This window comes from Ornithorhynchus anatinus, chromosome X5 (assembly GCF_004115215.2).
Source record: "Ornithorhynchus anatinus isolate Pmale09 chromosome X5, mOrnAna1.pri.v4, whole genome shotgun sequence".
NCBI classification, from domain to species: domain Eukaryota; kingdom Metazoa; phylum Chordata; class Mammalia; order Monotremata; family Ornithorhynchidae; genus Ornithorhynchus; species Ornithorhynchus anatinus.
The window spans coordinates 8,144,620-8,165,857 of record NC_041753.1 but is presented as its reverse complement, the minus strand read 5'-3'; the positions used below and the strand labels follow the sequence as shown (position 1 = coordinate 8,165,857).

The 21,238-nt window shown below is 59.5% G+C and overlaps 4 protein-coding genes and 2 non-coding genes across 9 annotated transcripts; 2 read left to right on the top strand and 4 right to left on the bottom strand.

Moving 5' to 3' along the window:
* Window positions 1-1,310: 1,310 nt before the first annotated feature.
* On the top strand, window positions 1,311-2,348 carry MCCD1 (mitochondrial coiled-coil domain 1). Its single transcript, XM_029055921.2, has 2 exons — window positions 1,311-1,540; window positions 1,747-2,348. The coding sequence occupies exons 1-2, from the start codon at window positions 1,406-1,408 to the stop codon at window positions 1,969-1,971; spliced, it is 360 nt and encodes a 119-aa protein (XP_028911754.1). The 5' UTR covers window positions 1,311-1,405; the 3' UTR covers window positions 1,972-2,348.
* On the bottom strand, window positions 2,337-10,097 carry DDX39B (DExD-box helicase 39B). Its single transcript, XM_029055908.1, has 11 exons — window positions 10,008-10,097; window positions 7,860-8,161; window positions 7,646-7,773; window positions 7,321-7,413; window positions 6,337-6,520; window positions 6,102-6,220; window positions 3,535-3,666; window positions 3,322-3,431; window positions 3,082-3,226; window positions 2,783-2,930; window positions 2,337-2,590 (listed from the first exon to the last, which is right to left on the bottom strand). The coding sequence occupies exons 2-11, from the start codon at window positions 8,068-8,070 to the stop codon at window positions 2,574-2,576; spliced, it is 1,287 nt and encodes a 428-aa protein (XP_028911741.1). The 5' UTR covers window positions 8,071-8,161; window positions 10,008-10,097; the 3' UTR covers window positions 2,337-2,573.
* On the bottom strand, window positions 7,506-7,582 carry LOC114808397. Its single transcript, XR_003756245.1, has one exon. It is a non-coding gene; the product is annotated as a small nucleolar RNA SNORD83 (small nucleolar RNA).
* LOC114808409 lies at window positions 8,998-9,073 on the bottom strand. Its single transcript, XR_003756257.1, has one exon. It is a non-coding gene; the product is annotated as a small nucleolar RNA SNORD83 (small nucleolar RNA).
* Window positions 10,098-14,166: 4,069 nt separating the features above from the next.
* On the bottom strand, window positions 14,167-16,173 carry ATP6V1G2 (ATPase H+ transporting V1 subunit G2). The gene is made up of 4 exons (XM_029055922.2): window positions 16,067-16,173; window positions 15,897-16,018; window positions 15,572-15,672; window positions 14,167-14,480 (listed from the first exon to the last, which is right to left on the bottom strand). The coding sequence occupies exons 2-4, from the start codon at window positions 15,976-15,978 to the stop codon at window positions 14,307-14,309; spliced, it is 357 nt and encodes a 118-aa protein (XP_028911755.1). The 5' UTR covers window positions 15,979-16,018; window positions 16,067-16,173; the 3' UTR covers window positions 14,167-14,306.
* A 333-nt stretch (window positions 16,174-16,506) lies between these two features.
* NFKBIL1 (NFKB inhibitor like 1) lies at window positions 16,507-20,715 on the top strand. 4 transcript variants are annotated; one of them, XM_029055912.2, is made up of 5 exons: window positions 16,572-16,659; window positions 17,700-17,787; window positions 18,910-19,186; window positions 19,599-19,823; window positions 20,047-20,715. In XM_029055912.2, the coding sequence occupies exons 3-5, from the start codon at window positions 18,922-18,924 to the stop codon at window positions 20,595-20,597; spliced, it is 1,041 nt and encodes a 346-aa protein (XP_028911745.1). In that variant the 5' UTR covers window positions 16,572-16,659; window positions 17,700-17,787; window positions 18,910-18,921; the 3' UTR covers window positions 20,598-20,715. The 4 variants fall into 4 exon arrangements, with proteins under 4 accessions (XP_028911750.1, XP_028911745.1, XP_028911743.1 ...); XM_029055910.2 differs by having other exon boundaries at window positions 17,700-17,870; XM_029055917.2 differs by lacking the exon at window positions 17,700-17,787 and having other exon boundaries at window positions 16,507-16,659.
* Window positions 20,716-21,238: the final 523 nt, after the last annotated feature.

Genomic DNA, 21,238 nt, shown 5'->3' with positions numbered 1-21,238 from the left:
GGCAAGAGGTCGACAGCAAGATAGATGGGGTTGAGGCACAGCGATTAGATTGACATTAGATGAGTGAAGTGTGCGGGCTGGGTTGTAGTAGAAGTGTAATGAGGCGAAATAGGAGGGGGCAAGGGGACTGAAGTGTTTAAAGCTGATGAGTTTCTGTTTGATGCGGAAATGGAGGGGCAACCACTGGGGGTTCTTGGAGTGGAGAAACATGGATTGAACGTTTTTGGAGAGAAACAATCCGGCAGCAGAGTAAAGTATGGACTGCAGAGGGAAGAGACTGGAGGTAGGGAAGTCAGCAAGACTGACTGGTACAGTAATCAAGATGGAATAGGTAAAGTGCTTCGATTTAACGAGGTAGTAAATAAACGATGGATATGGACGTAAGTGCTGTTAACGAGGTAGTAAATAAATGATGGATATGGACGTAAGTGCTGTGGGGTTGAGGGAGGGGTGAATAAAGGGAGCAAATTCAAGGGCAAGAGCCCCTTTCTTCTCCCTCTAAACTACCAGTTTTGTACCCTTTATTCACCCCTTCCTCAGCACCGTAGCACCATAGCACATGTCCATATTCGTAATTTATTCATATTGTCTGTCTCCTGCTCTAGACTGTAAGCTCCTCGTGGGAGGGGGTCAGATCTACCAATTCTGCCTCTGTTAGTTCCCTCTCCTGTTAGAATGGGGGTTAAATGATGAACGAGAGGGTCTTCTCTGACTCTCAGAATGCAAGATGGCAGGCCCAGAGCTCAGCCAAAGGCCCCCCTACTTCCATGATCCTCAGATTTAGGGAGAAGCAATGGTCATGGGGGCTGGGGGCAAGGAGAGAGAGGGTAGATAGAGATAGAGAAGGGAGAGAGGCCAATAGAGGAGGGAGGGACAAAGAGGAGAGAAGGGAGGTAGAGGGAGTGACAAATAGAGACAGAGAAGGGAGACAGGAGACTCACATGAGACAAAAGGTGTGCAGAGCACTGTACTGAGCACTTGAGAGAAGGCAATTCCAAGAGCTGGTAGACAAGTTTCCTGCCCACAAGGAGCTTATAGTCTACAGAGGGTGGACATCCATTTTAACATTTTGGAAGGGGGACGAGGACTGGGAGGACAGGGCATGCGAGGGGTGGCAACCACCATCATATTGAGTTTTCTGCGTGTCATGCACTGTGCTAAGTGCTTGGCAAAAACCGCTCCCAGCCACAGCCAGCTAGGGCCCAGGAGAGCCAGAAAAAGGGAAGCCAGCCAGCAGGGACCCTGGGGGCGGGCAGAGGGCAGCCAGGCAGCGGGGCGGGGCAGACCTGAGCAGCAGAGCGAGGTTGGACTGGTGGAGGCCAGATCCGGGCAGCAGGCGACAGGCTCGGACACAGCTCTGCCGTCTCCCCGCCTCGGCACCCCCCGCCTCCCTGCAGCTCCTGCCATGGGCCCACCGCTCCCCTGGCTCTCCCGTTGCTACCGGCTCCTACCCAGGGCCCTGCCCACCAAGGGCCTGGGCTTCTCAGGAAACCGTCTACCTCCAGAGGATGCCCATGCAGGAGAGACCCACTCGACCGAGGTGAGATGGTAGAGTCCCCCTCGCCCAGGAAGGGGACCCCCGGTCCCCCAACCCAGCCCCAGCATCTTCCCTCCCCCCCAAGGCCCCCCCCCCACCTCCCCCTTGAGAGGGTCACGAAGTCCTTGAGCTGGGTTTTTTCCACCGGTTCCCAAGTTAATTATTCCTCAGTGGTTTCCCGCCGCTGACCCCTCCAATTCCTCCGGCAGCGGCGGCGTCAGCAGGAGGAGCGGCAGTGTGGGTTCCCGGGCGATCGCAGGGCGGAGCTGGCGCAGGTGGAGCAGCTTTTGGAGCAGCAGCTGGAGCTGTACCAGGCCCTGCTGGAAGGTCAGGATGGGGCCTGGGAAGCTCAGGCCTTGGTCCTCAAGGTCCAGAAGCTCAAGGAGCAAATGAGGCGCCACCGTGAGGGTCCGGGGGAGAGGGACGCCATCTGACGTGGGGGTGGGAGAACCCTTCTCCTCCTGGCCGCCCACCCCTCCCAGCACCCCTCCAGCACCCCTCCATCTTGGAAGGGGGCAGGGGGAAGGGCCATAGGGCAGCTGGTGATCCGTCCCAGGGACCAAGCTGGGTTCACGTGCTCCCCCACTCAGCTCTCATGGCAGACGGGCCTGTGGGAAGAAGCCATGGCACACAGTGGGAGAAGCGGGATGCGCTGCTGCCCCTCCTTCCCTTTGCAGGCCCCACCCCTCCCGTCCCCCGACCCACTCTTATGTCCCCACTCCCTCTCAAGGCTTCACTGACCCAGGTGACCTCACTTCCCACCCCACCCCAAAAATAAAGAGGAAAGCCCAACAAGCCAAACTTTTTTTTTTTTGGTTTTGTTTTTAGTTTTTTGTTAAAAAAAGGAAATCTGACAACATGAATCATGAGAGGGAGGCAGTGGAGAAAAAGGGGGGCAACGCACACAATGTGGGGGTCGGGGCAACTTGGGGGTGGGGAGGAAATGATGCGCGGGAGCTGTGGCCGTAGTGTCTCCTCCACCCCCATGCCAGGGGTCAGCTCCTTGGGGGTCACGGGCCGAGGGTCGGAGAGGTCTCTACCGGGTCTGTTCAACTGTGGAGAGACACACATGCAGAGACACACACACACACACACACACACACACGCTAGGTCAGAGGTCGAATCAACCAAGCAGTGTCACAGAACCAGCCTGGTTAAGTTACCGGATTGCGGCGGGGGGTGGAGGGGGAGAGGTAGGCTGGGGCTGGGGACACGGGACACAGGGCACAGGGGGATGGCTCTCACTGTAGGAGGAGATGTCGATCTCATCGGGCAGCTCGCTGATGTTGACCTCGAAGCGATCCTGCACGTCGTTGAGGATCTTGGCGTCATTCTCGTCGGACACGAACGTAATGGCCAGACCTTTTGTGCCGAACCGGCCGGCCCGGGCCACCTAGGGGGAGGAGGAGGAATCAGTGATAGGGGCTCCTGGGAAGGGAACGTGGCGGGCGGGGGGGGGGGGGGGGAAGAGGAGTATGATGTGGGGTGACAGCTAGGAGGGAGGAACCCTTGGGGGGCCAAGGGATAGCGTGGGCTCCCCTCACCCGATGCAGGTAGGTGTCCGAGTCCTCGGGCATGTCGTAGTTAAAGGCGATGTTGACCCGCTCGATGTCCATCCCTCGGCCGAAGAGGTTGGTGGCCACCAGGATCCGCCGCTGGAAATCCTTAAACTGCTGATACCGGGACAGTCTGGTGGGAAGTTGGTGGTGTCAGCAGCAGGCAGGGATGGGCCCTGCCGGCAGGGTGCCCCCCCCAGCCCCGCCTTCCGTCTCCACTGGGCTCACCGCTCCTCCTGGGGCATGCCACGGTGGATGGCAATGGCGGGGAAGTTCTGCTCCACCAGGAGCTGCGCCAGGGCGATACAGCGCTGCACTGACTTCACGAAGATCACCACCTGCAAGGGGGGAGAACGCTGGTTGTCTCACGGGCCCAGTGGCCCCGGCCGCTCCCTTCCTCTCCCTGGGACCGCTCTTATCCTCTGGCCCCGGCTCCCTGACCTGGTTGAACTCAAGGACGTCCAGGAGGTCGAAGAGCTTGCGATTCTTCTCGTTGTCCTTCAGCTTGACGTAATACTGCTGCAGCCCGTGCAGGGTGAGCTTCGTCTCGTCATCCACAAAGATCTCCATGGGCTGTGGGGAAGGTGGGCGGGCGGGCGAGCAGGGGGAAGCAAGAGGGCGCGGGGCCACAGTTAAACCCCGGGGGAGGGCGGCGGCGGCGGTCACCCCCCAAGACACCGCAGAGGAGGGAGCTGCAGGACTCCAACATGTGATGTCCCTCTCTGTTCACCCCAACACTCTGGCACATTGGCCAGGGGATGCATCTCATAACCCAGAGCAGGAAGGGGTTTGTGAGGGGCGGGGGAGACAGCGAGAGGGGCACAGTTAACTAGCGGTGGAAATCAGAGAGATCAGTCCCAGCCAGAGGGTTGAACCCTGACACAAATGGGGTTGGGGAAAAATGGTGACCACCCTCCCACAACCCAATCCACTCCAGCGGGGGAGCAGGGAGGCAAATTTCTCCTGATGATCTAAACCACCTTGAGGAGGGGATGATTAAAAATTCACCTCAAAGGAGAAAAATGTCCTAGGGAGGAAGCTCCTGTTCAGACTCCAGAATGTGGAAAACTGAGCCCCAGAATTGGGTCGGTGGGTGCGGGTGTCCTTCCATGGACCGCCATCTTTTCCTGACCCTGGCTTCACTGACTGACTGAATCTCCTTGTTCCCCCCATTCTCATTCACAGGGTCCTCCTCTGCCTTCCACCCCCTAACTGTGGGAGTCCCTCAAGGTTCAGTTTTGAGTCCTTCTATTCTCCAGCGTCTCCCTTGGAGAAGTCACTCGCCCCCAAGGCTTCAACTACCACCACCATTCCCAAATCCAGTTGTCCAACCTAATTTTTTTCCCCTCTGCAGTCTCACATTTCCTCCTGCCCCAGGACACCTGCTACTTGGATGTCACCTCAAACTGAACGTGTCCAAAGCAGAACTCATCTTTCCCACCCAAGCCGTTCTCCCCTTTTCCGTTACTGTAGACAGCACTACCACCCTCCCCGTCTCGTGAGCTTTACGCCCTCTCCTTTCTAATCTTGCTTCACACCCACCCCTCTAACGCCAACCTCCTCACTGTGCCTCCATCTCACCGATCCTGCTACTGACCCCTTTGCCAATCTCCCCACCATCAAATCCCTCCTAGAATCCCATCTCCTCCAAGAGGGTCTTTCCTGACTGACCTCTCATTTCTGCTCTTACTCAAACCTCCCTTCTGCCCGCTGTGGGACCTCTTAATGGCACATTCACCCCACACAATACAAATGTAAAATACCTACAAATAGGTATATTTCCCCTACCTCTGATCTACTCTACCATCTGCCTCCCTCTGGAGACTGGGAGCTCCTTGGGGGCAGGGATTACATCTCCCAACTCTCCCGTACTGTACTTCTCCCAGATGTGTGCTTAGCATGGTGCTCTGCACACACTAGGTGCTCAAACATCATTAACTATGCACTGGACTTTCCCAGCAGCCCCTGGGCCTCCCTGCCAGTCTTCCAGTACAGAGCTGGAGGGAGGGGAAGCTCTCCGAGGAGGGGAATGGAGGAAGGTTACGGGGCTAGACGTGGGATGAGAAAGGAGCCGAGAGGCCCGTCCTCAGAGGCCCAGGCCACCCCCCGGCCCTCCCCTTCCCGGTCTTCCAGCAGGAAGCCAAGGTCTCACTTGTCCACGCCCGCCTCCCGCCCCAACCCCCAGGGGTGTTAAGGTAAAAAGAAAACCAAAAACCGCAACAAAACCCCCCGCGCCGCACGGCCCCGGCTCGCGGTGGACGTGGTAGCGTTAGGTTTGGACACGGAACAAAAGGCTGATCCGCAGCTCCCGGGCGAGGTCCCCGTGGCCTTGGCTGCCACCGCCGCCATCTGCCGTCCGCCGTCCGCCGCGCTGGCTGGCTCGCCGGCCGCCCGCCCGCCGGGCTCGAGTCTCCGGAGCGTCCGGGTGGTTGGGGGGTGGGGAGGGGTGGAGGGGAGGGAGGCAGGGTGAGGGAGAGGGTCTGGCCTCTGCAGGTCTGCTGAGCGATGCCTCCCCCAGGGTGGGGGCGGCCCGTCTCCGCCAGCTCTTCCGGTGCAGTGCCCCGCGGTGCGGGCCCTACCGCTGCTCTGTCCCTCGCTCTCTCTCCTGCCGGGGCGTGGGGGGCACGGAGGGGGGCGGGAGCCGGGGGGGGGGGGCCGGCGGGCGGCCCCGGTGGAGAGCTCAGAGCCGCCCAGGGCCGGAGGGGGAGGAGGGATCGGGGGCAGGGTCTCCTGCCCCCCACAAGGAGTCGGGGAGGGGTTTTTTAAAATCATTCTACCCGCTCTCGTATTTAACCCGATCGAGTCTTCCGGATTTTCCCTGCATCCCGCGCAGACCCTGTCTGTCTGGCCCTGTCTCTGGCGTGCGTGGTGAGGCGGTGGCCCCGGCCCCCCAGCTCCGGCCGAGGGAGGCGGGCCGGGGGGCACGGGGGCAGCGGCGGCAGGAGGCTGAGGATGAGGCGGACAGGGGAGGGAGGGGGTGCAGGAAGAGAAGGCGGAAGGGTATTTACATCTTGCATGAACTTGCGGCAGACGGGCCGGATTTCTTTGCTCAGGGTAGCACTGAACATCATGACCTGCTTCTCGTGGGGGGTCATGCGGAAAATCTCCTGGACATCCCGACGCATGTCTGCAAACACGAAGGGGCGGGGGAGGAGGTCAGGGTGGACCGGCCGGAGCCCAAACCCAGGCCTCTCCACCCCTGCCCCGGGGGCCGCCGGCTAGGGTCACGGGGGGCTGGCTCACCGAGCTGTTCGAGCATCTTGTCACACTCGTCCAGGATGAAGTGTTTAATGTGCTTCAGGTTGAGGCTCTTGTTGCGGGCCAGGGCCAGGATGCGGCCCGGGGTGCCCACCACGATGTGGGGGCAGTTCTTTTTCAGCACCTCCTCATCCTTCTTGATCGACAAGCCCCCGAAGAATACCGCCACCTGCCAGCGTAGATCGGGGGTCAGCAAGATCGGCACGCTGCACCCCCCGAAATGCCTTTTGGGGGGAAGAAACTGTCCTAAAATCTCCCTGCTTCCCCACTGGTTCCACTCAGGGCTCACGTGCTTGGAAAGCACTGGGGGGAGAACAACTTTCCATACTGGGGAGGGGGGAGCATCAACAGAAGTCCTTTGGTCATAGGACTCCCCTGACATCTGACAAAGTCATGTTTTGGCCAGCGACTTCAACTCTGCCCCAATCTACCTTGATTGATTCTTTCATCAGAGGGAGCATGGGCCCTGGCTGAGCAAGACAAGAAGTGCACCTGAGCTGTTGGGACATGTGGTTCCAGCACACACCGCTGTGTGCTGCGGCCCCCAGGAGCAAGGGTCCAAGCCTCTGAGGGTTGGGGGGGCTCCCCTGTTCCCAATCTGAGATGGGGGCGGGGGGAACTACCCATCCACTCTGGGGCTCCCTCAGAAGCCTCCAGTGGCTCAGTTGTGTCTGTTTGTTCTCCCTGCCTGCCAGGTCCTTCCCCAGGGCCCAGGGGAGCTCGGAGAAACTTGAGGTGGGGATGACCAGGACAGACCGAAGGCCCTGGGGAGCCCAAAGGCCAAAACCCGATAATCAGGTAACCGAGAGTAAATCGGCTTGTAAAGACACCTGACTGTCCGTTGGTTAATCCTAGTCCCCTCACTCACCCTGCCAGGGTCCGCAACCTCCCTTTGGTGACCCCGGGGCTGCCCCCTGCCCTCCTCCTACAGCCACCACCACCATCTCTCCCTCTTCCAAATCCCCTCACCTTGACGTTGGGCATGTACTTGGAGAACCGCTCGTACTCTTTGCTGATCTGGAAGGCCAGCTCCCGGGTGTGACACATCACCAGCACAGATACCTGAGGCGGGGGACGATGCAGGGGCTGTGGGCTCAACCACCCCCCCCAACACTGGCTCCCGCACCTCCACCCCAGCCCCTCTCCGGGCCCCCAGCCATCAGTCAAGGGTGATAGATGAAGGTCGTCCTGGCGCGTGGCGCTCCCGTCTCAGACTATTGCATCATGTGGCCGGGGACCCCCCACCCCATACACACACATAACCTCCCCAGCTGGGACCCTCTCCAGGTCCTACCTGGCCGGTGACTGGCTCCAGCTGCTGCAACGTGGCCAGCACAAACACGGCCGTCTTGCCCATGCCCGACTTGGCCTGGCACAGCACGTCCATGCCAAGGATGGCCTGGGGGATGCACTCGTGTTGCACTGCAGGGGAAGAGAGGAGAGTCACGGCGGGCCCGGCCAGCCTTCCCTCCCGGGCCCTACCTGAAGCCGGAGGGCCGGCCACTCACCTTCAGAGGGATGCTCGAAGCCACAGTCCACGATGGCGCGGAGCAGCTCCGGTTTGAGCAGGAAATCACGGAAGCCAGAGCTGTGGATGGAGACATAGGAGCCCTTCACGTCCTTCTTGGCGGGGGCCTCCGCCCCGTCCCCCCCAGCGGCCGTCTCCACCTCATCGTCCTCATAGTCCAGCAGCTCGTTGTCCACGTCGTTTTCCGCCATGGTCAGACCCGCGGGGTTGGCCGGGGAGCGAGCGGGATCCAAGCGGGGCTGGGAAAGCGGCGGAGGGAGGCGCTGGCCTCGGGAAGGAAACCTAGGCAGGCGGGAGAAACCGCGGCTTTGGGGCCCAAGTTGTAACCATTTCCCAATACTTAGTGAGTGCTTACGTGGGCAGAGCACAACACGCCTGGGAGACAAGATCCCTGCCCACAGGGAGATTATGGTAAAATGGCACTTCAACTAGAGCAGCAGCATGGACTAGTGGAAAGAGCACGGACCCGGGAGTCAGAGATCGTGGTTCTAATCCCGGTTCTGCCACCTATCTGCTTTGTGACCTTGGAGAAGCCGCTTCACTTCTCTGTGCCTCAGTTATACCAGTTATAAAATGGGGACCAAGATTGCGACTCCCAGGAGGGACAAAGACTGTGCCTAACCTGATTACCTTGTCTCTACCCCAGTGCTTAGAACATAATAAACGCTTTAGCAAGGCCCATAACTACTGTTATCGTTATTATGACTAACTACCGTCCAACAGCTCTTCTCCCTCCCTCAAAACCCTGCCCCTAGTTTTGGCAAAACTCAGAGGAGAAAAGACGGGTTGACAAAAGACTCAGCAACACTCTAGGGAAAAAAGACGGGCCCTAAACTGGGGGTGGGGGTTAATGTCCCATCAATGAGGAAAAAACTCTCACTGGAAGAGGGTGGGACGACTCCCTTATAGGAAGAAGGAAACGAGGAGCTCTTTAAGGATCTGATTCAAGCACCTCCACACTTACAAAAACTTAGATGGGCAAGCTGGGACCGTGTCTCCCAACCCTGCCGGACTGGATGCTCCCAAAGGCCTAGTACAGGGTTCTGCAGGCAGTAAGCGTCCAATAAATACCACGGACTGGATGGGTCTACCAGACTCTCCTCGCCCCCCCCAAAAGCCACCATCAGTCAAGGGTGATAGATCGAGGTCATCTCCGCACAGGGCGCTCTGTCTCGATAAAAAACATCATGTGGCTGGCCGTCTGGGGTCCCTCCCCCCCGCCAAAACTTTTTTCCTAGCCCCATTTATCTTCCTCCCCGTTCCCGGTCACTGTTCTGGGAGTCCAAGGATCATCCTAAGAGCCGGGCAATGGACCGGGAGGTGTTTCGTCTTCTAAATACCTAAGTTTTTCCCGAATTTTAGGTTTTTTTTGGGGGGTGGAGGTCGGGGGGAGAGTCAACTCCCGCCAATCCAACTTGCGGCGAACGGATCAACAACATCCCCGGACCGTAAGCTCCGTGAGGACGGGAGGGAGCCGTGCACCGTCCAGTACACTGGACGCTGGCTTAGTCCTTGGCGCTTAGTCCGGTGCCCTGCGGAAAGGGCGCTCAATAAATGCCCTCGATGGGAATAAGGCGGGATGAGGGCTCTTTCCGGCTGCAAAGGGCGGCTCCGGGAGGGTTGGGGCCTCCGCTCGACAACGAGATGAGCCGGGGCTCCCCGGGCGAGGAGGGAGCTGAATAAGGGGGGACGAGGGCAAACGGAAGCTCAGGAGACAGAGAGGCTGCAGGGGGCGGCGGGGGGGCCTTAAGGTCGTGCGTCCCCCCAAAAGGAAAGGGTCTCCCGGGGGTCCCGGCCTCGCTGGGGGCTGAAGCCCGCGCCGCATCCTCCGCCGCACAGCGGCCCCAGGGGATCGAGGCCGGCGGCCCGCGGCGCCCACACAATGGCGCCGGAGCCCGCCATTTTGGATCCCCTTCTCCCCCGCCTCCCCCCCACATCCCCGACACCCCGACGGCCCTTCCCTCCCGAGCGGCCGGGCGGCCGGACGGGCAAAGGGGTGGAAAGGACGACCCCCAGAGGGGCCGGCCGGCGGGGCCGCACCGCCGACGGGGGTATCGGGGCTCGGGGGATGCCGATGGCCGCAGGGGAGAACGGATGGCGGCGGATGGCGGCGACATTTACCGCTTACCTGAGCGGGACAGAGGCGCCCGCCGGCAGCAGTGGCGCAGACTGAAGGAAGCGGCCTCCACTTCCGGTTCTCAGGTTCCCCCCCCCTCCCCTCCCCTCCCCTCACGCGCGCGCACACACACAGTCCCCGCCCCCTCCTTTCCCGGGCGGAAGGAGGCAGGCGCGCGTGCGCACCAGCAACAGCGCGACGCGGGAGATGACTCCCACCCTCCGCCGCCCCACGCGCTCCGGGGCTGCCCCAGGCAATCGCCTGAAAGGACCAGAGCTGTCGGCTCAAAACCGGGGCGGTATCGGAGGCACTCTTATTTTTGAGCCATCGGTTGTTCACCTGCTCTAGGTGGAATCTCGGAATTCTTCCTCTCAGGCCTTTAAAAAAATCAGGCATCTACACCTTGGCTGACGATGAATGGGGGAGGGGGAACCGGCGCCGCTTTCCCACGGGGTCCTGTGCGGGGAGTGGTTGCCAAGGTAACGGACTTAGGGTTGGACTTCGGGGCCCAGTCATCGGGGTTATTTACGGAGCGCTTACTATGTGCAGAACACTCTAGTAAGCCCTCAGGGGAGTGCAACATCACAGACTTGGTCAAGAAGCAGCACGACTTAGTGGATGGAGCCCGGGAGTCTAAAGGACCTGGGTTCTAAAACCCGGCTCTGCCCCTCCTCTGCTGTGTGACCTTGGGCAAATCACTTCACGTCTCTGGGCCTCCGTTTCCTCACCTGTAAAATGGGCATTAAGACTGTGAGCCCCACGTGGGACACCGACTACCTCCAAATAGATTAGCTTGCATCTCTCCCAGCGCTTAGGATAGTGCCTGACACATAATAAACACTTAACGAATATCCAAAAATAGACACGTCCCCTGCACACAATGAGCTTACAGTTAAGAGGGGGGAGACAGACGTTAATATAAATACATAACGTATGTTTCTATATTCTAACCTAACATGTAGATATTCACCTAAGTGCTGTGGGGAAGAGGGTGGGGCGAATAGCGCGAGGGTGGGGTTAACATGTTCTCACCTGGGTATCACCTCATCCCGTAAATCAGGGGAGAAGGAAGGTTCTTAAGGGGTGATAATAGTCATAATAATGTTATTTGTTAAGTGGACAGAGAAGTTGAGTTTTTTGTTTAATGGCACTTGTTAAGCACTTACTACGAGCCAGGTGCTGTTCTAAATGCTGGAGCAGATACCAGGTAGTCAAGTCCCACGTGGTCTTCACAGTCTAAGTGGGAGGAAACTGAGGCACAGAGAAGTGAAGTGATTTGACCAAGGTCACAAAGCAGGCAAGTGGGGAAACTGGGATTAGAGCCTAGGTCCTCTGATTTAGGGCTGGGTTCTTTCTGCTAAACAATGCTTCTTTTGATGAGTTGATGGATTATAGGCTGAAGACAAGTGCTCTTTCTAAATAGATTTTGCTGCCTTCCTTCAAACAATCAATCAAATCTATCGAGCCCAGGCCTGAAAGTCAGAGGTCCTGGGTTCTAATGTCGATTCTGCCACTTGTCTTCTGTGTGACTTTGGGTAAGTCATTTCACTTATCTATGCCTTAGTCACCTCATCTGTAAAATGGGGATTGAGACTGTGAGCCTCTCAGGGATAGGGACCATGTCCAACCCGATTTGCTTGTATCCACCCTAACGCTTAGTTTAGTGCCTGGAACATAGTAAGTGCTTAACAAACACCATAATTATCATCATTATTATTGTATTATAATTAAGAGGGCCTGGGAGCCAGGAGGCTTAGTTTCTAGCAAGATATCTGTCACTGCCCAACTGAGTGATCTCCACAGTTGGTGCTTCGCCTTGCTGGGCCTCAGTCTCTTCATCTGTAAAATGGGAGTAATAATGCCTGCCTCACCCTCTCAGCCAGCAGCCTTGCCAAGAGGACAAAATAAGATCATTAACACGAGATTACAGTAAAAATGTAGAAAGGCTGCATGAATTCAAGGGAAGACAGTCCGTAGACTCCAAACTCTAGACTGTAAGCTCGATGTGGGCAGGGAACATATCTACCGATGCTCTTGTATCATCCTCTCTCAAGTGCTTAATACAGTGCTCTGCACACAGAAAGCGCTCCACAAATTCTATGGATGATGCTGATGAAGAAAGTGGGAAGGCAGGATGGGAAGTTTACCTACCCGAGTTCTGGGGGCTCATGGGAGATTGGGGAACTCCAGGATCGGGAGTGATTTATGGGGGTCAGGGGCATGGGGTGTGGGGTCCCGGACGCAAGAAAAGGAGTCTCGGGATCTGGATTAATCAGTTTTGATTTTATTGACACTCGAATTGGATCTTGACACAGATGGCTAGAATATGAGACACAAGGAAGAGAAAGTGGGGTAAATGGGGTCCAAGCTCACTGGGGGTCCCCTGGGAGGAGGCGACGGCACCCCACCGCCTACACGGCCCACAGCACGGGCTCTTCCATACCAATTCTGGGGAGAAGGGAAAGGGGCAGCATTCATAGTTGGGAAGGCAAAGGCGATGTTAAGGGGAGATAGGGGAAGGGATTGGAGAGGCGGCTCCTGCAGGTTAATGAGAATGGTTAGATTGATAACTGGAGGGGCTCTGGGGTCCCCCAGGTTGGGGGATCGGGGAAAGGAAAAGGAGTCAAAGAAATCCTTAGCATCCCAGGGGCACTTGGGCCCTGGAGGGAGGGCTGAATTCTAGTTCTGATCAATGAATGGGAATGTGTCTCCTCTTTTGGACTCCCCCTAGCACTTATATACTGTTCTGCACACAACAGACACTCAATAAAGACTAACACGTTCAGTTAGGAAGTTTAGGAGGGTCTGGCAGGTATTGTTGTTGAACCTAGGGTGGTTGAGAGTCATAAAAAGGAAGGCTAGGATTTACCCTGCTCACTTTCCTCAGCTTCCTCCTCAGTCCCACATGCCTTCCAGCCAAGCAAGCTTGTTCACCGTATTCCATGTACACCTCCCTTTCACCCAAGCCAGGGACAACGTGACAAACTCCTCCCCCCACTTCTCAGACCAGCTGCAATGCCTTCCCCACCTCCTCCTCGCCAAACCTAATCTCCCACTCTCCTTAAAAATGCAAGGTGGAATGACCTAGTGGAAAGAGCACAGAACTAGAAGGTGAGAGATCTGGACTCTAATTCTAATAGTAATGTTGGTATTTGTTAAGCGCTTGCTGTGTGCCAAGCACTGTTCTAAGCGCCGGGGTAGATAGGAGGTAATCAGTTTGTCCCACTTTGTGCTCACAGTCTTCATCCCCATTTTACAGATGAGGGAACCGAGGCCCAGAGAAGTGAAGTGACTTGCCCAAAGTCACACAGCTGACAAGTGGCAGAGCTTGGATTAGAACCCGCAGCCTCTGAGTCCCAAGCCTGGGTTTTTTTTGCTAAGTCACGTTCCGGACTGTTTGTGTGACCTTGGGCAAGTCATTTAACCTCTCTGGACCTCAGCCTCCTCATCTCTAAAATGGAGGGGTGACACACCTGTCTCTCCCCCTCCTCCTTAGACTGTGTGCAGAGAGCTGTATTGAGCGCCTGAATGCTTACGTACATACCTTTAAACTCAGTTTGATACTCCCCTCAACAAGCCTCCTGGCATTTTGATGTTCACATACTGTTCCCCCACCTGTAATGTATTTTCATGTCTGATCCCCCGTCTAGACTGGAAGCTCGTCGCGGGTAGGGATCGCGTCTACCAGCTCTTATATCGTCCTCTTCCAAGCACTTAGTCCAGGGCTCAGCATGCAGTAAGCGCTGAATTTACCGATTGATTGGTTGATAGAGGATTGAGAAGGATGGAAAGGGGCAGCTGGGGGATCGGGGGCAAAGGAGAGCTCTTGGGTCAAGGGGTCTCTAGCCTGGAAGCTCGCAGTGGGCAGAGATTGCATCTACCAATTCCGTTGTATCGTCCTCTCCCAAGGGCTCAGTCCGGTGGCCTGCCTAAGCCCTCCTTTCTTCTCCCTCTGCGTCTCCCTGACCTGCCCCATTTATTCATCCTCTCTCCCAGCCCCACAGCACTTATGTCCATCTCCGTCATTTATGTATTTCTCTTAACGTCCGGCTCCCACTCTAGACCGTAAGCTCGCTGTGGGCAGGGAATGTGTCTGTTGTTCTGTTGTCATCTCCCAAGTGCTTAGTGTAGTGCTCTGCACCCAGGTTGCGCTCAATAAAAACGACTGACTGACTAGTCCAGTGCTCTGCCCACAGTGAGGGATCAATAACTGATTGATCGTTGGATGGATGGATGGATGGGGGTCTGGGAGCTGCGGGGACCCCGCGGGGGGCCGGGGGGCGGGGTGTGTGTGCACTGGAGGGTGGCGGTCTAGGCGGCGATGCGGTAGTTGAGGTGGATCTGCGGCCTGACGTCGCAGACGAGGGCGAGAAGCCGAGCCAGGACGCGCTCTCGGCTGCGCTGCTGCGCGCTCTGCATGTCTTGCACCTGGCGCCGCGTCCCCTGCTCCACCTCCGCAGATACGTTCCCCTGTGACCCCATCGCCTGCGCCCCCCCGCCCGGACGGGGCACACACGCACCGACACACGGACGGACACATACACACGTGGTCACAGATGCACAGACACACGCAGAGACAGAGACACAGTCATGGGCAAAGAGACAAAGAGATAAAGACACACACAGACATGATTCCAGATACACAGAGGAGACACACGTACATGGAGACACAGCCAGAAATTCCGCGACGGAGACACACACAGACACACAGAGGGAGACAGACACAGATGCACAGACCCACAGTCACAGACAAATTGAAAGACAGACACACACACACAGACACGGTCACAGACATGCGGACCCACGGTCACACGCATACAGACACACCCACACAAAGTCACAAACAGATACACACAGAGTCGGAGATACAAAGACACAAAAACACAGAGACAGAGAGCAAGTATTAGTAAAGCTAAGTGAGATTCCCCACAGGGTAGCCACTCTCACCTCCCTCCAAGAAGTCACCGACCCCCACTCCATCCCACGCATATCCACCCACCCCTGCCCAAGACCTCTACAGCCAAAAACCCTCTCCATCAGCCCCACCCAGCAACCACCTCTCCAGGACCCCCACCCCCCCGAGAATCCGCAGTGAACTGCACGACCGCCACTGAAATCCCCCGGACGATCATCATAGCTCCCCAGTCTATGCTAAGAGTGGCCAGACGCGGCCCCCACAGGCTGCTCTCTTCCAATTGATCCAGTCGATCAATCAATCAATCATATTTATTGAGCGCTTCAGGCAGCCCAGGCCTCCAGAGACCCCACAGAAAGCAGGATGGGCCTGCTGAGGCCCCCAAGCGCACCCACGCTGGGACCACCGCAAAGACCCTTGTCCCACACTCTCCTGGAGCCCATCCCTGCAGGAATCACAGGAACACTCCGCCCCCGGGGGTCCCCAAAAACACCTTCCCCTGCTTTCCACCCTCCAACGCCCAGCGCCCCCCCCCACCTTCCCAGCCATTAGCCCTCTGGCCCACCAGCCAAGCCCACCGCCCTTGCTAGGCCTCCAGGCCGCCCCCCTCCCCCCAGGGGCCCTCCAGGCCTGCCCCTCGGGCTCGGCGGGCGGTGCTCACGGCTTGCTGCTTGGTCTGGAACTCCTGCTCCCGCTCCCTGCGGTAGTGCTCCACCTCCATCTGCGCCTCCTCCTTGGCCTGTTTCAGCCTCCGGGCCTTCCCTGCCGGGAGGAGGCGAGCAATTGGGGGCGGACGTGGGGGGAACCCCGAGGTCGGTGGGTCCCAGCCGGCGAGACGCCCACCCATCCTTCCCCTCCAGCATCCAGCCGGCGGCTCTCTTCCTCACCTCTCCCTCTACCCGCCTCTTTCCCACTTGGTTCGGGGGGACCCAGGCGTTCCCGCAAGCCCGCCCCCCCCCCCCCCGGCCCGTGCCCCCATCACTCACGCTTGCGGGCATCAGCCACCTTCTCGGCCGCCCGCTTCTCGGCCTGCAGCAGTTGCTGGATGCCTTGCGACTGGCTGGCCATCCTCTCCGCCCGTCTTCTCTGCAGCGGGTCGGGGATGCTGATGCTGCTGCTGCTGCTGCTGCTGCTGCTGCTGCTGCTGCTGCTGCTGCTGCTGCTGCTGCTGCTATGGATGCTGCGAGGGCACCAGCTCGCCTGTCCTCCCCCTCCTCCTCCTCCTTCTCCCCGACGCCTGCTCTTCGGGCCTGAGCGTCTCCCCCTCCCGCCTTTCCCACTCCTTGCGCCTGCGATACCGGCCTTCGGCCACCAGGGGGCGGCGGTGCCCGAGGAGATGGGTCGCCCTTAGACCGCCTCCTTTCCCACTCCCTGCGCCTGCGATACCGGCCTACGGCCACCAGGGGGCGGCGGCGACCGAGGCGTCGCGTCGCTCCGGTCTCCCGCCCCATTCCTGGGCCTGCGATGCCGACCCGCGGCCACGAGGGGGCAGTGGAGCCCGAAGAGATGCACCGCCCATCCCCGGCCCCGCGCCTGCAGCGCCGCCCTGCGGCCACGAGAGGGCAGCGGAGCCCGAAGAGCTCTTTGGCCCAGGGCGGCCTCCCGGCCCGGGCCCCGGGCGTCCCGCAGCCCCCCGGCGGGGACCCCGCAGCCCCCTCCTCGGTCCTCGGGGCCCAACTCGGCCTTCTCACCCCGACCCCGGCCCGGGATCAAGGTTGGGGCCGAGCCAAAGGCGGGGTGAGGGAGGAGGTGAGTGCGGCTGTGTCTGCGCGGGGCGAGGGGTGGGTAGAGGTCGGGGGCAGCCGGGGTTGGCGGGGGTCCAGCATTCACTGGTTGTTTGGACGGCTCCGTGGTGCCCGGCCCCACGGGGAGGCCCATCGTCGGTCCCTTCTTGCCCCCTTTGATCCTTGTTCTGTGGCTCTTCTTCCCGTCTCAGCCCCATCACTACCTTCTCCCTCGAATCGATCAGTGGTATTAACTGAGCCCTTTCCCCCCGCACAGCACTGTGTTAAACGCCTGGCAGACACGTACCCTGCCCACAGCGAGTTTACAGTCGAGAGAGAATAATCGGTCAAGCAATCAGTGCTATTTATCGAGCGCTTACTCAGTGCCCACCACCGTCCTAAGTGCTTAATGTACAATTCAGCGGTGAGGGACGTATCTTTCGACTCCTCCCTGCCATTTGCTGTACAGTCTGTCTCCCGCGGGTAGGTGGACTCCCCCGTCGAGGGCAGGGATCGCATCTACCCACTCTATTGGGTTGTCCTGTCCCAAGCGCTTAGTGCAGAGTTCCGCACGCATTAAGCGCTCAATAAATACCACGGGGGGCAATTGATCGTTAAAGAAGAAGGGCGCGGGGGGTAGGAGCCGGGCAGCGCTTCTCTTTTTGGCCGTTTTCTCCCCCGCTTTGGGCCCCGCCGAGTTGAGTCCTCCATGTCTCCCGCGGAACCTTCTTTCCTTGGCGCCGGTTTCTATCCGGACCCCTTCCCCTGGCACTCCTCTTCCCCCTCCGTGCGACTTCCGGCCGCCGCAAAATGGCTAGCGCGACAGAGGGACCGCGAGCGCGCTTGTGACGTCACTTCCGCCCCCGCCGCCATGGCGACCGCGAGTCCTTTGAGCGCGCAGTGGGTGACGTCACTTCTGCCCTTCTAGGTCACCCGTTTGTTTCCGCCCCGGCTTCGTTTCTAGGCCACAGGGCTGAGCCATTCGTCCTTAGTCAGAAAGAGCGGGGGCCTTGGAGGCAAGTGGAAGGGGAGGAAGCCTGACCCAGATTCTTTTTTTTCTTTGAGGGTTTGGATCCGGGCCTACACCATCACACTTCTCCCTCTTCCTCCTGACCTGTGAAGAAGTGGAAAAAAAGAGTTTCGCTCAAATGCTGTACATTCCTTTACGCATCTTCAAAAACCTCAAATTTTCTTAAGACTAATATTCCCCGGTCGGAATTCTCGCCCCGCAGAAATGTGAGCTGTACTTTACGTCCGCAAAGGAAGCCAGATATTTGAGTCTCCCGCCTTAAATCGGATTTTTGAAAAATTTGAGGGTACTCGTTAAGGGCTTCCGCTGGCCGAGCACTGCGTTGAGCGCTGAGACGGTAGATGGGAGGTAGTTAGGCTGAACAGAGTCACCGGTGGTTCCTATAGAGCCTGGCTGCTTCCCCTATAAATCAATTCACAACCGCCTCAAATAGGGTGGCCAAGTGGAAACAGCCCGGTCTTGGGTGTCAGGAGACCCGCGTTCAGGATCCCGGCTCCGCCACCTGTCTGCTGTGTGACCTTGGGTGGGTCACTTAATTTTTCCAGGTCTCTGTCTCCTTATCTATAAAACGGGGATTCATTACCTGTTCTTCCTTCCTCTCTGACTGGAAGCCCCATGTAGGAAAGATACTGTGTCTAATCTGATTACCCTAGGTCCACTGTAGTGCTCAGTGCGGGGTTTGGCTCGTAGAAAGAATTTACCACAATTATCCTTATATTATCATACCTTGGAAGGGAAGAGTGGCTTTCCAACCTGTACAGACACACCCATAAAGAGTGTGGCCATCCGGCCAGTTTTTAACTGACCTTTTCCTGTCACTTCTATGCTTTTATCCCCTGCCCTGCGCCCACCCCCACCATCGCGCCCCTGAGTTGTGTGGCTCAGAAGCAATGTTCTAGGACACATGGACCCGTAGAGGGGAGGGAGGCACGGTGGCTCCACACCCATCGGGGGCATCAGGGAACAGCAGAGAAACACTCTGACCTCCAGCCATTTTAGACAGGCTTCCCCAAGATGGTGACCAGGTGACATCCCGTCACCCGGAGTACCGTGCATGCGTGTCATCACGTTTGCGTTGGAGTCCAGGTTTTTGGCGTGCCGTCGCTGTTCAGCCCCAACCCCAACCCCGTGGACACACCCGCCACAGCACAGACAGACATCAGTGGGTGGGACGACAGTCCAGCCTCCAGTCCAGTCTCCCCCACCCACTGGACCACCTCTCTCTCTCTCTCCTCCGCTCCCCAGTCCAAGTCCGCCATGGGCTCCTCCTCTCGCCGGCACCGCCGGGAACGCCGTTTCCGTCACTACCTGTCCACGGGGCATCTGGGCCGAGCCCGGGCCCTCCTCCGCCGCCACCCGGAGCTGGACGTCGACAGCGGGCAGCCCCCGCCGCTCCATCGGGCCTGCGCCCGCCGGGATCCCCCGGCCCTGCGCCTCCTGCTCCGCCGGGGAGCCGACCCCACCCGCCAGGACCGGCACGGAGACACGGCCCTGCACGCCGCTGCCCGCCAGGGCCCGGACGGTGAGTCATCGGAGGGGAAGATCGGGGACCCCCGGGGGCCAGGCGCAACGGGGAGGACGGATGTCCTGAAGGAAGCCTCCGTCCCAAGGTTAGGCGTCTTTGGCATCGACCCCACCTGAGGGGGCTCGTGGTGGACCAGTCAGTCAGCCAGTGGTATTGACTGAGTGCTTACGATGTGCAGAGCACTGGCCCAAGTTATCGGGCGAGGACAGTGCAGTAGAATTAGTGGCCCCGTTCCCTGCCCCTAATGAGCTACCTGTCTGGTTAGTGCCTGGAATGGGTTCTCCATCCCCCTCTCCTCCACTGTACACTGAGGTGGTGGCCGTCGCTTGAAATCCAAGATGGTGCCCCGGCAGCTGAGGTGTTGGACCTCGACCTCTGACCACCCCCGTTGCCGCTCCCTCTCCCGCAGCCTACAGAGACCTCTTCCTGCCCCTGCTGAGCCGCTGTCCTGCTGCCATGGGGATGAGGAACGAGTGGGGGGAGACGCCAGGAGAGCTGCTGGGCTGGGGGGCTCCCCCGGAGCCGCCCCCGCCCCAGGAGGAGCCCTCCAGAGAGGCCGAGGATGCCGAGTGGAGGTGGAAGCTGTACGAGGAGCTACAGGACGAATGGCAGGAAATCCTAGGGAGGTTCGAAGGTGAGGGACCGGGGTGGGGTCAGCCCTTCCTGCTCCTCTTCTTTTTCGCCCTCCCCTTCTGTCACTGCGAGCCCTGCCATGGGCCACCCCCGCCGGGGCACACCTGTGCCTCATCGACTCCCCGCTCCTCCTCTCCATCTCCCCACTTTTCCTTTCCTCCTTCCCGCTCCTTCCCTCCACCCCCCATTTCACGCCCTTCCGACCCCCTCTCTTCTCCCCTCAGATGACGACCCCCAAGAGGAGCCCGAGACGTACTCGGCCTGGACCGAGCGGCTGGCCCGCGAACATGCCCGACGCCGCCGCCAGCGGGAAGAGCCCCGGCGTCCGCGGCCCCCACCGGCCTCCACGCCACACGGACGGGGGTGGCCGGACGAGGGGGAGGAGCAGCGCCTCTACCGGGAGCGGGCCCGGGCCAAGGAGCTGGAGCTGCAGGAGAGCCGGGCACGGCGGGAGCGGGAGAAGGAACAGGAACGGGCCGAGGAGCGGGCGGGGGACCCCGGCCGCCGGCTCTGGGGCTTCAAGGACGTCCCGTGGCCCAGCCCCGGCGGGGGAGACGCCGAGGCCATGGCGGCCACCCTCCTGGCCGGGGGCCCCCCGGCCGAGCCAGCCGAGCCGTTCCGGAAGTTCCTGCGGGCCCAGCGGGTCCTGTGGCACCCGGACCGCTTCCTGCAGAGGTTCGGGAGCCGACTGGACCCCCGCGAGCGGGCCCGGGTTCTGGAGGCCGTGACGGCGCTGTCCCAGGCCCTGAACCGGCGGGCGGAAGGCCTCAAGTGAGGGAGTGGGCGGGCCACTGGGCCGTTGGACCGTCGGACTGGCGGGCGGGCGGGCGGGCGGAAGTCCGGCCGGAGGGAAAGGGGAAGGAATTTGCCAATAGGAATGGGATTTCCTCAGGGCTCTGTCTGACCTGGCTTTTCCGCCGCGGTTTCCTCTTCCGTGACAGCGGCCCGAGCCCGCAGCCCCTCAGGACCCCAGACCTCGAGCCCACGGACCCTTCCTGGAGCGGAGCCCCCCTCCCCACTCCCTTCTCTCTCTGGAGCCACACCCCCGATCGCCCAGCTGCCTCAGCCCGGGGCCTCAGCTTTCCTGGAGCCTCGAGCCACCTCAAACCCGAGAGACCCCCGCCATAACCATCATCCCAGCTCGGAGGCAGCGAGCTCCCCGCCGTCCCCCACGCCCCCGGTTCCTCTGGCCCTGCGGTCTGTGGCTGGGATGGAGGAGGTGGTGCAGATAGACAAAAAGGGATCGAAACTGCGGCTGATTCCCCCAACACTCATTGGCACCCCTGCGGCAGCCCCCCCGTCGCCACCACCAGCACCACTCATACACACACACACCCCCGTCTCCCCCACCCTAACCACATCCTTACCCCACCCCAGGGCTTTCCCTCTGCTGAGTCACTCTGGAGAGCCCAGGGC

Bases quoted from the DNA above. Each gene is read 5' to 3' on its own strand.
- NFKBIL1 (XM_029055917.2), top strand. From the start codon at position 18,922: ATGGGCTCCTCCTCTCGCCGGCACCGCCGGGAACGCCGTTTCCGTCAC. The intron at 19,187-19,598 runs GTGAGTCATCGG...CCTCTCCCGCAG, and splicing joins TGCCCGCCAGGGCCCGGACG to CCTACAGAGACCTCTTCCTG. The intron at 19,824-20,046 runs GTGAGGGACCGG...TTCTCCCCTCAG, and splicing joins AATCCTAGGGAGGTTCGAAG to ATGACGACCCCCAAGAGGAG.
- ATP6V1G2 (XM_029055922.2), bottom strand. From the start codon at position 15,978: ATGGCCAGCCAGTCGCAAGGCATCCAGCAACTGCTGCAGGCCGAGAAG. The intron at 15,673-15,896 runs GTGAGTGATGGG...TCCTCCCGGCAG, and splicing joins GGTGGCTGATGCCCGCAAGC to GGAAGGCCCGGAGGCTGAAA. The intron at 14,481-15,571 runs GTGAGCACCGCC...GGGGGGGCGCAG, and splicing joins TCCAGACCAAGCAGCAAGCC to GCGATGGGGTCACAGGGGAA.
- MCCD1 (XM_029055921.2), top strand. From the start codon at position 1,406: ATGGGCCCACCGCTCCCCTGGCTCTCCCGTTGCTACCGGCTCCTACCC. The intron at 1,541-1,746 runs GTGAGATGGTAG...TTCCTCCGGCAG, and splicing joins GAGAGACCCACTCGACCGAG to CGGCGGCGTCAGCAGGAGGA.
- DDX39B (XM_029055908.1), bottom strand. From the start codon at position 8,070: ATGGCGGAAAACGACGTGGACAACGAGCTGCTGGACTATGAGGACGAT. The intron at 7,414-7,645 runs GTAGGACCTGGA...CCCCCGCCTCAG, and splicing joins TGGAGCCAGTCACCGGCCAG to GTATCTGTGCTGGTGATGTG. The intron at 3,667-6,101 runs GTAAATACCCTT...CCTTCCCCACAG, and splicing joins GCCGCAAGTTCATGCAAGAT to CCCATGGAGATCTTTGTGGA.